Source organism: Erythrolamprus reginae, chromosome 1, assembly GCF_031021105.1.
Source record: "Erythrolamprus reginae isolate rEryReg1 chromosome 1, rEryReg1.hap1, whole genome shotgun sequence".
In the NCBI taxonomy this organism is placed as follows: domain Eukaryota; kingdom Metazoa; phylum Chordata; class Lepidosauria; order Squamata; family Dipsadidae; genus Erythrolamprus; species Erythrolamprus reginae.
This window is the reverse complement of record NC_091950.1, coordinates 191,238,480-191,253,459: the sequence shown is the minus strand read 5'-3', so window position 1 is coordinate 191,253,459 and position 14,980 is coordinate 191,238,480. Positions and strand designations below refer to the sequence as shown.

Here is a 14,980-nt window from a genome sequence, read left to right as displayed (position 1 = left end):
AAAATATTATCTCTGCATCAGGAACTAGCCCCACATATATTATTGCTAAGGAGAAACTTTGATATCCCTTTCCACACAAATGCATAGATCCCCATCACCGCTCCATCCAAGTCAAGAAATATTCACTACTACAATTTCCTACTCCTTCAGGACAGTCAAATTCAGGACCATTAACAGCACTGCCTTGGTTTAGAATGGAAGGATAGATTCTTATTGAGAATGCCTAGTAGTATTACAACACATTTCCAAAAATACAAGTCTGGCTGGAATACAATGTTGCACACCAAGCCTGCAACCATGTCCCAATAAAAAGCATCTGATTCCCAGAAAACCAACATGACAACATGACATGATAATCCAGGTACCAAAAGCCAATCCTGGAGCAGCATCTATTTTAGCAAAAGATAGAACATCTTATTTACATGGCACACCTCCTTAAAAATCAAGAAATGAAAATGATTTGATTCTACTCTACTCTTCAACATCTTGTTTTCTATATTTACAGTTTAATACATTCTCACTATATTAAGTTTGAGTTTTAATAAATTTATTCTGTCCAAAGTATTGTGCTGTAAAATGGTTTTCTAGTTTTTGTTAATAGTAGAGTTTCCCAGTATTATATTCTTGAGAATTGAAGGACAAAACATATCTCAGAACTCAGGAACACCAAAAACAAAGAGCTGGTACTATAACTTCCAGTTCAAAGCGTAAATGTAATGCTCAGGTCCTTACCTCTTTTTCTATTTTTAGCAGCTTCTTCACAGCCACCTCCTTGTCCTGAGATACCCATCTGGCTCGATATACACTCCCGAAACTTCCGCCACCACAATTTTCAAAGAATTGCAGGTCATCGAATTTAATTTGCACAAATGAAGCACTGAGAGACGACATCTCATAATGACAATATATGCCACCAAAAAATCTGTAAGAAAAAGGTGGCAGGAAAAAAATGCATTAGATTTCTGATCTCACAAATCATTGAATTCTTAATGTTCCTTTATCCCATAATGCAAATACGGTAAGTTCTTATTGACACAAAAAGCTGCGACACTCATACCTTCAGTCCAAAGTCCCCAAACTATTTTTTTTTGTAGGGGAGCAACTCGAACATAAAGCACATTTCTTCCTATGTTCAGATCTTACAGCACTACTGGAAAAGGTTCCTGTTTGTTTGCCTACACATATTGAAAGAGAGACCAATTCCCCTACAGTGACATAGGCTGCTGTCAAAAGGAAAGGATATTTGCAACTGTCAGCTTGCCTAGGAGCTTTGGAATCTAGGCTATGCCATGAATCTTTGTTGAATCACTTGAAGAAACATACGCAACCCAAGTCCCTGAATAATCTGGCACAACACTCATTTTTCCAGACCAAGCACCCTGCCTTCAAATCTTTGGTAAAGAATAAATACTCCATTTGGAGTTTTAAGTATAACTGGCAAAAATATTTTCCCCTTCATTCATGGCTTAATTACAGTTGCAGAAAAACAGAGCAATGATTCTTCCTTCCTTTCTTTCTCTTTCTCTCTCTCTTCTCTCTCCTTCCCACCATCCCACCCTCCTGCCTGCCATGAATACTGTGTCAAAGTTTAGTTTGATTTTATACTTAAACTGTATCATAACATGTTGTTCACCAATAGGACATAACATTATTCACTAAAATCATGAATTACAAAATCAGCTGCTAATTTTTAAAAATAATAATTACAGTATAACATAGTTTGGGTCTGGATCACTCAATAAATGTGATCCTTCCTCAAAATAAGATCTTAAAACCCTTTTCACAACAGCCATTAAATTAATATAGATAATAAAGTACCTTATTTTCTAAATGCATTTCTGTACAGTTGTGGACAGAACTGAGTGCTGTTATCAAGCAGAACCAAAAAAGGACACTATGCCAAATGAACTTAAGGAAAAAATATCAGAAGCCAGGATGGTTAAAATAAATAATGCAAAGGTTTGGAGAATTAAATGGCATACCTGACTCATTCCTGATAATATACCTGCATTCTTAATTTTGGAGAACAAAAAACCCATTGTAGAAATTATATGTAATGGTCACAAGAGTTCTAAATATGGAATTGGTAACCTGAACAAATGCACCAACCTAAAGCCTACTATTCTGCCAGTATGTATAAATTATTTGTAACTTCTATGAAATGCATGGTATACTTTAGGTGTACCTTTCTGGTTGTTTTCTTTTCTGCCTTCCATGGCTTTTTTAATTAAGGTTTTTTGATGATTGCTTTACATTGCCTTAGAATTTTTATAAATGGTGCAATATAATTGCTATTTACCTATAAGAAAATACACCAATACTATATCCCTTGCGCTGCTACAGTCTTAACAAAGGCTATGTGATATTAGAAAGCAATGCACAGTGGGTTGGATGTACAAATATCTTGTTCAAGTAGCAAAGCACATTGATAAAACTGTTCTGATAAATTCTCTTTGGTTCTTTGTTGCCTGAGCACATCCAATTCACTTGCAAGCATATCCTATGAAATCCCTCAACAGCATTTTTGGGAAACCACCCAGACCTGCGCTAGAGGAAAGAGGCAGGAACAGATAACCAAATGAAGTTTTATGCACCTTTGCTTGGCCTTATCTACATATTAATGTAGAACTAACTGGGGGGGGGGGGGGGAGGAAAGGAGAGAGAGATGATTCCACATTCATTCACCAAATGAAAAGTAACATCATTTGTGAGGCGGTGGAACACATTGTGTTGCACTTATTCATACACCTGGCTCATTTTGCCATATGAATATTTAAGCCACCATAATTGGGAGGGGGGAGACCCTCAGAATGCAAGCAGAAAAATTCCAGCATGAAAAAGAGATTCTTATAAACAAAAAAAATTGTCTTTATTTGTGGCATAATTCAAGAGATAGTAAAGTCATAGTTTCTCTTTCAGATCTAAAGATTAATCATTAAACCGCATTTAATTTAAATAGAAAAGCAGATAATATTCCAGTCATCTCCTCCTTTATTTTATTTTGAAGAAGCTTGGCATGCAGTAAAGGAATTAGTTTATGATTTACTTCCTTCTATCCTCCAATGATTAATCTGTTTTATGTAAAGTATCACTACTGCTACTACGGTATATTAGTGCGTGCCTAATATATACTGTATCTAAATGTTTACAGTTAGTTATGCATTACTAACTCCTCCCTACAGTTAATTTAATTTTGCTTAGTTGTTAATTTTGCACAACTAGCAAAACAACTATCTTCTTAGATCTTCTTTGGATCCTTTCTGATTGGGAACACAAGATCCATTAAAACATAATCATCCTCCATTTTTGGTGATCTTCCCATCTCCTCAAGAGTTCTTCAGAGATCTTCAAAGGGCCTAAATTCAGAGTATTTCTTTTAGTGACTGCCAAAATTAAGGGAACAGAATATAAAACCATGGGAACTGAGACTGGAATTCTCCAGTTCTCTTTTACAGGTAGTCCTTGAGTTATGAACACAATTGAATCCAAAATGTATGTTAATGAGACATTTGTTAAATGAGTTTTGCCCCATTTTATGACCTTTCTGGCCACAATTGTTAAGTGAATCATTGTTAAGTTAGTAGCCATGGTTGTTAAGTGAATCTGGCTTCCCCATTGACTTTGCTTGTCAGAAAGTGTCAAAAGGTGATCACATGACCTCGGGACACAGCAACCATCTTAAATATGAACAAGCTGCCAAGCAAGTACCTGAGGTTTGATTCCATAACTACAGGGATACTGCAACAGTCCTAAGTGTAAAAAACGATTATAAGCCAAGACATATAGTAAATGATTTAAAACATAATTTACCTAAATCAACGAGCATCCTGGAGGGAGGTCATACAATTTATATTGGCAAATCTTTTCAAGATCCAGAATATAAATGTTATATGTCAATGCATAGGTAGGTAGGTAGGTAGGTAGGTAGGTAGGTATGGATAGATAGATAGATAGATAGATAGATAGATAGATAGATAGATAGATAGATAGATAGTGTTGTGATTCCGTCTGAGGCCCCTCAGGGAACGGCTGATCCTCTGCCGGCTTCCTGCTCAGAGGGGGGGATGAGGAACAGGAGGTTCAGGCAGACGGGGAGGAGGAATCTCAGGCTGAGGGAGAGGGAGGACAGCCAGAGTCCCCCGAGAGGGAGCTCTCCCCAGCAAGCAGCCTGGATTCCTTAGATGAAAATGCACAAGCAATAATCGATCTCCGGCAGAGAAGAGCAACACAAGGAAGGGGACAATTAGCCAGGTACTTTCAGCACTAAAGAGGCAACAGCTGGGTTTGGGTGTGGTGCTCTCTGGAAAGGCTGAAAAGGCAGACCCACCCTTCCTGGCTTGTGGAGTATTATCTTTGGGAGTCCTGGGACCTGGCTGTGATCTTTGGTGTCTTGGAATTCTGGTTTGTGACTTTGAATACTGAAACCTTGGGGGGGAAAGGTGTGGGTCTTATTCTCTACAGTGGTGGGTGTGCCAGCAAGAAGTCTGCTGTATTGTCTGGCCATCAGGACTCTGCTGTGAAGTCTGATAGCCTGCCTGTTGGGAAGAACAGGTTTTTCTCTGTGTTTTTTTTTCAAACTATAAAGTGCTTTTGCTTTTACCAGCGTGTCTGGCTGCTTTTTCCAGTTGGTGTTGAAGTCTGGGGGCACCCAGACAGAACAGACAGACAGACAGACAGACAGACAGACAGACAGACAGACAGATATAAAGATAGACAGATTTAATATGCATATATACAGTATACATATCTATCCTGTTTCTCCCAAAATAAGACATCCCCTGATAATAAGCCCAATCAGCCTTTTGAGTGCATAGCAATAAGGCCAAGCACTTATTTCAGAGGTCAAAAAAATATAAGACAGGGTCTTATTTTCTACAAATATATATTGAATGTTAACATACCCCCTGTAGATGTTACACAAGATTAACTTTTGTGATTCTAAACTATGTAACCAAGAAAAGGTATTTTCAAGAAAGATCAAACTAAAAGTATTGCTTTCCCTTTGCAAGCCAAGAATTTCTCTCATCCTTTCCTAAGAACTGAATGTTTAAGTTTCATTGGATATAAACTGCTGCTTCAAGGGAACACGAGAAGTAATTCCTCAACTCCCTGGTCATATCATTTACAGAAACACCATCAGGAGCTCCTGCTACTATTGTAGGATAGCCATGGGGAAGGTTAGGATGATTGGCTTTGTTGTGTGCAAGCATATTAGTAACACATGATGTGCACGTGTAGGAATCACTTGGTCATTATCCATCAAATAGGGACAATTCTAAAGTAACGCTTACCTTATGAAAAGGAAGTACTTTGTTTTCATAAGGTGAAAGTTACTATAGAAATGGCTCTGCAGGATGGACTGAACTTCGGTTTTGATCTAAATAAGTTAATGTGCCTTGAGAGTTTACTAAAAGAAAGAAAAACCCAACAACAACAAAGAACTGACTTATATTTTATAGATTTGTTGAAATTGAAAAGGGAGTTCTTCACTGGCTGGCAATTATTTTTATAGCTCCCAAAAGTGTCATCTTCAACACCAAGGAGAACAAAATCTAAGACACTTTGTTGTGTTTTGTACAGTATTTCTGTCTATTGTGGTTTGTGCTTTGGGTATCTACCTCTTTAGCAACAATGTGTTCAGTTCAATATAGTTAAATAGATACTCGCTGAGTTCTTGTTATTTGGCAGCTTGCCTTTTTGGTCATCATTAGCAAAAGACTTTGCTTGTTCCAAAGTGAGTGTTAAGACAACTCAGGAAAAAGAAATCACCTTTTGCACATGACTGTCAGGTGTGAAAAAAATGCCTATGGAATTCCTTTTCTTCCTCTTGTAGAAAAACTACAGCTTAACTCCTGGCTACCTAGAGTTTAGAAATTTAGCATTTCCAGACAAAGAAAGTACTGGTTTGTGGATGGTTATATAGCTGTAACTGCCTTGGAGCAGGTCCTTTGTTCCCTAAAAATTAAGAGCTTTGTAAAAACTTTGCTCTCCTTTTCCTTTCATGAAACAAAAAGGAAGCAAAAAGATAAAAAAGTATTTTTATTGATTGACTTGAATGGATGGCCCTGGATTAGATTAAATCCTTTTGAAAGCAAGAATTGTGATTAGATAAACTATTTAGGAAATTTAATACTAAGGGGACTGGTTTTCTCTTCACTTTAAGACTATCTGTGTGCTATAAATAGCTTAAAGTTTGCTCATAAGGAAGAATTTTTACAAATGGCCCAGTTGGTTTGTTCGATTAGGCAGAGACAATACTATTTATAAAAGACTGGAAATCCTTTATGGACTTTTTTTTTGCTGAAAATGGGTAAAAATAAAAATAATGTTATCTGCATTTATCAATTAATATGGGTGGGAGATGGACAGAAAGGGACTCTGCTTTGTAATTTTGAAGGGAGCAATGCTTTCAAGTAGGTCTATAAGAGCTCTAAAGAACATTGGGAATGTCTTTCTTTCTTTCTTTCTTTCTTTCTTTCTGTATGCTCTATCATTTTCACCACCTTTTTAAAGCCTTTTTTCTCACTTTTAGGCTTTATCTTTTAATTTTTTTTCATAAAAATATTTAATCTTTCATAAAAATATTTTTTAAAGGACTTTAATTACGGTAATTAAAACATAAGGTCATAAACCCCAAAATACTGAGTGCTTATTTGCAAAGCTGGGCTCCCCCTTTAAAAGTTAAGGATCAGAGGCATAAATTCAAGAATACCCCCTCCCATACATTGATCTTAATTCCTACCCAAAGGAGCATTCTTCCCAGTCCCCTTCTTTTAATACTTCCCTTTTGTTCTATTAAAACAGTTTTTCCCCCAAAAAACCCCCAAACCCCTAAGGGTTTATTCTGAGGCTGATAAAAATCATTCTCCAAGGAACAAAAATTGTTTCTTGCTTTTATCAATTTTGTTTGGTTGCTTTTTGTTTAATAAACTGGAATCATAATAGGCAGCATACAAATGGATGTACATAAATAGAGACCTACCCCATGCTGTCATTTTTTTAATTGACGTATTGATTCCAACGTGTTTGAAAACAACTAGATTGATGCTTTTAAAAATGGCCTCAAGATATGTGTAAAACTCAATGTCACTTTTAAATACTAATAATTCCAGCATTGATTGTTTAATGAAGGATTCCAACAAATTTTCCTCGCTCTTTTTTTGAGAAAAGAGGTTAGAAATCATAAATTATTGTCAATCACTGAGAAGTTCAGTATGTTCCTCCTATGTTTTAAGTTGTGTTATTTTGTTATGTCTGCTCAAACCTTAGACTGTACAGAATTTGCCACTTGTCAAATAGTATCAGTAATATTAATCATTCAAAATTTAAAATTTCCAGATTCAGTATGACACAAACTAAGCCTTAATTCTTCCTATTATGAAAAGCTTGTTCTTAAAAAGTTTTTATTGCTTAAAATAGGTAAAAGGATTTAGCCTAAAATGAGCAAAGAATGTTTCCAAAACGTTTCACAAGCTATACAAAGCAGCAAACCTACACACCTATAACAAATTATTTGCAGTAAATTTGTAACATATCCTAGAACTAAATTGTTCTTTATTAATCTCTTTGAACTTGGACTTTAAAATAAATATAAATAAAAAGGAAGAGATGAAATAGGTTTCAGCACTTCTATGCAAAGGCAGCAGGCCAATGTATTGCCAATAAAGTAAGCACTACATTTGTACTAGCTTAAAACACAGTGGAATGTGCCAAGTTTCCTTATTAGGAAAAAAATATAGTTCTATGGCTTTCAAGGAATTTGACCAACCATTTTTGGAGTGACAACTATGTATACATATTGCACTTGGCTTCCGAATCGTCCTCTTTCAAATAACATGAAACCAAATAAATTGATAATGCTTCCCAAGTATTAAATAAGAAAAGGATATACAGCATTTTATAACTTGGTCCTTTGTATGGTTTCAGCATAAGAAAACATTATTCACAAATGTAGTAATGACAGAGTTAGTCATTACTGTCATAGTAGTGACAATAACATTGAAAACATAGGATGCAGGCATTGAGATTGTAGTAGTGACATATTCTCTTTCCTTTCTCCCCCCTTTTCCTTCAGTCTCTTCAACAATTGCTGAACAATAGATAGAATCAAATAAAGTTTTTCCTTCCCTAAGTCTGTGCCCGAAAGCTCCATCAACTTTCTTCAGAGGTGCTCAAGACAAGAATTAGCAGCTCCAAATCCAGAATCTAAAACCAACCCACTGAGTCACCTGAGACATCTTATCATGCCAAGTCAACAGAAATTATCTTTTTCAACTGGGAACTGGTTGTGGAATTGTTACTTTGATGTCTTGCTTTATGAAGAACTAAATTTCACAGAACAGTATTTCAGCCATGAGAACTGGTTTTGCGATAAAGCATTGCACCATGATCCACCTCTGACTCACAGGGAATATTCTCTCTTTTGAGATTCAAGCATCTTTCCTACCTAGCTGTTGAATTAACTTACAAAAGCTCCTGGGCTTGAGAGCTTTCAGAGAAGGAAGAGAGAGAAATCTTTTGGCACAACATATGGATATGTAGTTTTCTCTTCTGGTAACATCTTGATGATCTGCAACATCCAGAAGGCTCAAACAAGCACTTGTAGTTACTTTGTCTTTTTAAAAATTTTCCGACACAAGGTGAGTATAATTATTATCATGTTTTTGTGGCTAAGCCTCATGGAGGCTTAGCCACATGGAGAGGAATCCATGGAGAGGAATCTGGCTTTAGAAAGGAGAAACCTCTATTTCAAACCAAGTTTTCAAGGGATGTGTTGCAACCCCTACGCTGCATTTCATTTAGAGGCAGGGCTAGAGCGTGGATAGGATACCTAACTTTTGGGGGGGAAATAATTTTTCAGCGTTTTTATGTTGAAGATACCTTTGATACATCCTTTGATGTATCAATATACATCATACCTTTGATACATACCGGTATATCTGAATATGCAGATAGACAGATAGAGAGATAGACAGATGGATGGATGGATGGATGGATGGACGGACGGACGGACGGACGGACAGACAGACAGACAGACACCGACAGAGACCAACAGACAGACTGACTGACTTACTACAGAAACTTCCTCCCCAAAGACTGATAAGAACAGGTTATGCCCAGGCAAGAGAAATTCTAATTAAGAAGAGGCTTATAGACTCTCTGCATGTACAGTAGCTGGAAATGACCTCATAATCTCTGGATCTCTCATCAGTTTATTCTTCCAAAGTATTGCAGCATGTCCAGCTGTGTGCTGGATAGTCTCCCTAAAGCATTGCTCAAAAGTAGTTTTAAGCGCACTCTGTTAATACAAGTAGTCCTCAACTTACAACAGTTCATTTAGGTACTCTTCAAAGTTACAATGGTACCGAAAAAAGTGACATAGGACCATTTTTCACAATTATGATCTTTGCAGCATCCCTGTGGCCACATGATTGAAATTCAGATGCTTGGCAATTGGTTCATATTCATGACAGTTGCAGTGTCCCAGGGGTCATGTGGTCCCCTTTTGTGACCTTCTGACAAGCAAAGTCAATGTGGAAACCAGATTCAATTAACAACGAGGTTACTAACTTAACAACTGCAGTGATTCCCTTAACAACTGTGGCCAGAAAGGTCAAAAAATGGGGCAAAACTCATTTAACAAATATCTCATTTATTAACATAAATTTTGGGCTCAATTGTGTTCAAGGACTACCTGTAAAAAAAGGTTGGAGGATTCCAATCTCAGTTCCCATGGTTTTTGTACTCTGTTCCCTTATTTTTGGCAGTCACTAAAAGAAATACTTAGACCATTTGAAGAACTCTGAAGAATTGTGGTCATTAAGCGAGGACTACTTGTATGGAGCAATAGGACCAAATCTTTCTGCCTGTTGAAGGGAAATCTGTAATAGTATGATAGCCTCCTTAATACCAAAGTTTCTGGATGTGCCATATGATTTTTATGCAATCGTTTGACAGGAGCAAAAGTCTGTTTGGGAGCCTGCCAGGACCAGCCTTGTATGGAGGAGGAGAAAGTGCAAGAAGGAAGAGGATATCAGAGGTCTTCCCTTTGGTCATTTCACATTACTGCATTTTACAGGATTGCTACTTAATTTTTTTTAAAAAGAAATTAATCTCCCAAAGCTGTTGTTATATCACTGTTGTGGCTAATCCTGCCATGTGCAGAAGTGTCTTTTCTTTGGTTCTTTCTTTATTCTTTATTGGCCAAGTGTGATGGATCACACAAGGAATTTGTCTTTGGTGCATATGCTCTCAGTGTACATAAAGAAAAAATAAAATACATTAATCAAGAACCATAAGATACAACGCTTAGTGATGATAGGTTACTAATAAGCAATCAAATTGTACTAGGAAACAAATAAAACAATATAAATCGTTAAAATACAAGCAACATTGTTAAAGTTGTAAGCGGGAGGGGATAGGTACTAGGAAGGATGAGAAGGATGTCTTAGTAAATACCGTAGTTTGTTGTGGGAATTAGTATTTTAGCATAATGATGACATTTGGGAAAAAGCTGTCCTTGTGTCTAGTTGTTCTGGTGTGCAGTGCCCTATAGCGTCATTTTGTGAATAGGAGTTTAAACAGTTTGTGTCCAGGATGTGAGAGGTCTGTAGATATTTTCACAGCCCTCTTTTTGACTCGTGCAGTATACAGGTCCTCAATGGAAGACAGGTTGGTAGCAGTTCAAGTTATTTGCGTACAAGACAAACTGCTGGTAATTTGTATCAGGGGAATTAGCGGAAGACCAGAGAATCTCCACAACAATCTTAGAATAACCTATAGATGGCCATGCATATTAATTGTTATAAGAATACTAGACTTTGAGCACAGAAATTGTAGAAAGTCTGCTGGGTGATGTTAAGAAATTCACTATTTCTCTCCCTAATTTACTTAATTGGATAGGCATTAGGTTATGACATTTTGGTTTCCTTCCTTCAAAGAAAGGAAAAGTAGAAAAGCACTAAAATAGAAAATTAAAACATGCAGAACCATCCAATTGCACTATTTATAGCTCCCCTTTGCTTGGCTACACCCTAAGAATTGCTTAAAACATTAAAATCTTGTTCTAATCAAGTTTGATTTGGGATGACTTTCAGAACATGGACATGTTATTTTCTTGACAGCAATATGAAAATCATGAGTTGTAACTGTCTTTTCAGGGATGTTTTTTTCCCCAATGTAGTCTACAACTCTGTCTCCAACCCAAGCAGTAAAAAAGTTCTCACATTGTTAACTTCTGAACCTCGTGAGCACTCAGCCTCAAAATGAACACTGAAGAAAATGTTAAAAGCACTTGCATTTCAAAATAATTGCATGTTCTATCCTATAACTCAAAGATAAAGAACAGACACATAGATCCTATATTTAACTTTATCCCCATAAAACCATATTGTCCTCTAAAAATACTACCCAGCAGTAATTGAATTACTGCAATGTACAACTACATTGATTATGCATTTTGATAGAAGGTCACAAATGACAACAGTCAGTCTGGGCCTTACTACAACCTTTCTACATGAGCTCTAAAAATAGATAAATAGATAAATTCTTAGCCAATAATAACCATGCCATTATTATTATTGCACAAAGTTGCTATAAACTGCGATCCAGACAAGGCATTTAAAGTCACACTGGCATCAATACCCAGGTTCCCTGCACTTAAGGGCAGCAGCCACACACACAACAAACAACTGATCTTTTAATTTTCCACATCAAAGCATGCTTCTCTGGGTTGGAATGCTTGCATTTGAACCTTGCCACTTTCCTAGGGCAGTGTCACTAGTCCTCGTGCCACAGCTTAACCAACCTTACTCCTGAGTAAGCACAACAGCCATCTGACTGTCAGGTTCACAGCTACTCCTTCCAGTTATTCCAAAGGCATTCCAAAAGGTTGCGTAAAAAGACCACATGATATCGTTTTTACATTTACAGTACTGTACAACTAAGAAAAGGAGAGATTGGGGGGCGGGGGAGAAAAGCATTGGATTTTTTTTTTCCTCTTTCGAACCCAAATTTTAAAAAAATGTTGTTATTGTTATTATTTTAAACTTGGCTGCATTTCCCAGGGGGAGTGATAAAACAGTAGCACCTCAAAGGGCTTCCAGTGAAACTTTGTCAGGAGGATAGGAAATGCCTAAACCACAGGATATGACAGATGCACTTAATCACCCCCGAGGTTCACTACAAGGGTGAGGTTACTCAAGTATAATCCGTGCCCAATTTTGCAAGAGCATTATGGCTGGCTGTTACAATGTTTTAAGGGGGGGGGGGGGAGAGGGCGAGGGAGGCACGGCGCAAAAAAAAAAAGCGCGATTGCGTCGAAAGCGAGCAAGAGAGAAAAACGATCCTTTCAACGCCGAACAACGACGACAACAAGAAATATAACTTATGTAATAGTTGCACGGGACAAGCAAACAGGTCCGGGATTGAAACGTCCCGTTTCAAGGGGCCTTCTCCCACAAGAAGCTCACTTTGACACACACACGCAACCCGCCGTCGCCGAAGCTTCTCCAAACCAGTTGCGCAAAGCCCTTCCTCTCGCGCGCAAAATAAAAATACAATAAAATTATTATTTTTTTATAAAAAAAATGATGGTTTTATTATGTCCCGCTATAACCTTAGCGAGCCTTGGGACCGAGTCAATGGAAGGGTCGAATACGCCAGCTCTACCCCACCCCCCAAAATAAGGGAGGACGCGCGCGCCCGCCGTGCCAGGCGTCTCTCGGGTCTCCTCATCGCGTCGTTTCCACTCCCCCCTCCCCCCCCCCGATTCCCGCCAATTGTCCCCGGCTAATCTCCACCCACTAAAAGCTTCCCTCAGCCAGAGTCCTTACCTTCCTATGGGGGACACCCAATTGGCGGCGCCCGCCGACCGAGAAGCACCCCCTCCTCCACCTCCGCCGGCGCCCTCAAGTCCGCTGTCCACAAAAGTGAGCTTGCCTCAGATGCGTCCTTTGGAGAAGCGAAGGTTTTTGCTCGCCGCCTTGGCTGACTGGCGAAGTCTCCCGGCCTCCCGGAGTCTCCCACGTTTCCGGCGAATGTCAAAAGAAGCCGAGCCAAGCAACCTCGCGGTGCCTCCGGAGCTGGGAAGGGAGAGCACCACCCCGCGTACAGTCCCAGCCGGGAACGGAGGGACGAGTCCTGACCCGCCCACTTGGCTGGCTGTTTTAGGCGGTTGTGGGAAATCCCCGAGGGCGACCCGGCGCTTTGCCTGGCCAGGGGAGCCGCTCGGGAGCTCAGTCTCTCTTCGGAAACTCTCTCCCGATAGTTCGGGGGAGGGGGGGTGCTTGCGGTGGGTAACCCGGGCCGACCCTTTGCTTTTCTCTTCCTTCGGCTAAGATCTGGCGATCGGAATCGAATCGAAGAGTGTTTTTAGGGACTTTGGATGTATCACCATCACTTATGAATACATATTCTATGAATACATTAAAAAATGAAATTCTGATGCACGGTCTAAAAAGAAAGAAAAAGAAAGAAAGAAAGATAGATAGATAGATAGATAGATAGATAGATAGATAGATAGATAGATAGATAGATAGATAGATAGATAGATAGATCTATATCAAATCCCAGTGAGAGGGTATGGCTAGCTGATGAGGCCAGAATAAGGCCAAAATAGATCTATCCCAATTTTCCTTAATTTTAAATTCAGCAAAAATATGGGACATATACATATAAATCACAATCAATCAAATATTGAATCTGTTTAGTACATTTAAATTATAGGAATAATGATCATAATAAAGAGATTCAATATTACTTTTGTTAAGAGGGTCTGACTAAAAAATGCTTTATAGCGCTTCCATTCAAGACATGTTTACAAAAGTTAGGCATCAAAAGGTAGCAGATTTATTGTAAATGCACAAACGCCACAGCTAAAATTCTGTGCATATTAATTTGTGAAACTACCAGGTGTTTTGGTATGTTTTTAATTGTTTAAGATAGCTTTACATCCCATAACAACATAAATCCAAATTCACACATAATCACAAGATTGCACTGTTATTTTTAGGTACTGTATATTTAATCTTTATTTATGTATAACTTAAATTCCTAAAATTCTTAATTTAATTCTAAAATTCTGCATGTATGCAGGTATATCTTTGTGTGTATATGTACATAGATACGTAAGTGTGTATAATCTATCTTCCTGATAAAATTGTGATGCATCCCACCCTAAACTTGATATACTTTACCAGTAATTATTTCAAAAAGAGCAATTCCGCATGCCTAAAAAGGTCATTTTAGTTGTGTTTATATGTGTTTGACTTTTAAAAGACTCCCCTCAACAATTATATAACTGCACGTCTCAAATGTATGACTCAAGACCAGTCACAACAATTAAAATGATATAAAAACAAGCAAAATACAAGAATTTTTTTTTAAAAAATCATAGAACAGCACAATATTTTTGTTAGATTGTTAATAAACTTAGCATTTTGACCAAAAAAAAGCTGGCATATTGTCCCATGGTGTTTTATTTTTTCCTTGCATGACGCTAGAAAATATCTGGTTTCAAACAATATTGCTGCAGACTCACCTAAGCGTAAGCATTTTAAAAATTGAATTATCTATCTATAAATAAATATCAAGAAGTGTTGAATTGCCTTGTCTTTTTATTCCTGTTAATTGACTCTCGGAAGTCGTGTTCAGTCTCAGGAAGTCACTGAGTGACTGGGTCAGTCACTCCCACTCAGTCCAGCCTTCCTTTCAGGCCTGCTTGGGTGGAAGATAGCAATAACAATAGCACTTAGACATATGCCATTTCACAATGCTTTTACAGCCTTCTCTAATTAGTTTACAGAGTCAGCATATTGCCTCCCAACAATCTGGGTTCTCATATTACGGAGCTCGGAAGAATGAAAAGCTGAGTCAACGTTGAACCGGTGAGACTCAAACTTCAGGCACCCGGCAGTCAGCAGAAATAGCCTGCAATACTGCATTCTAGCCACTGCACCACCACGTGTCATGGATAGAATGG

General features: G+C 38.1%; 1 protein-coding gene across 2 annotated transcripts in view; it reads right to left on the bottom strand.

Moving 5' to 3' along the window:
* The window catches only part of MAP3K20 (mitogen-activated protein kinase kinase kinase 20), a 128,829-nt gene extending 115,702 nt beyond the window's left edge, over positions 1–13,127 (bottom strand). Inside the window, exons 1-2 of one of the 2 annotated variants that reach the window (XM_070731769.1) lie at positions 12,834–13,127; positions 733–922 (exon numbers count right to left, since the gene is read on the bottom strand). In XM_070731769.1, the coding sequence (XP_070587870.1) occupies positions 733–891 (159 nt within the window). In that variant the 5' untranslated portion in view covers positions 892–922; positions 12,834–13,127. The remainder of the gene's footprint in view (positions 1–732; positions 923–12,833) is intronic. The other variant, XM_070731768.1, reaches the window with a different exon arrangement.
* Between the last annotated feature and the right edge of the window lie 1,853 nt (positions 13,128–14,980).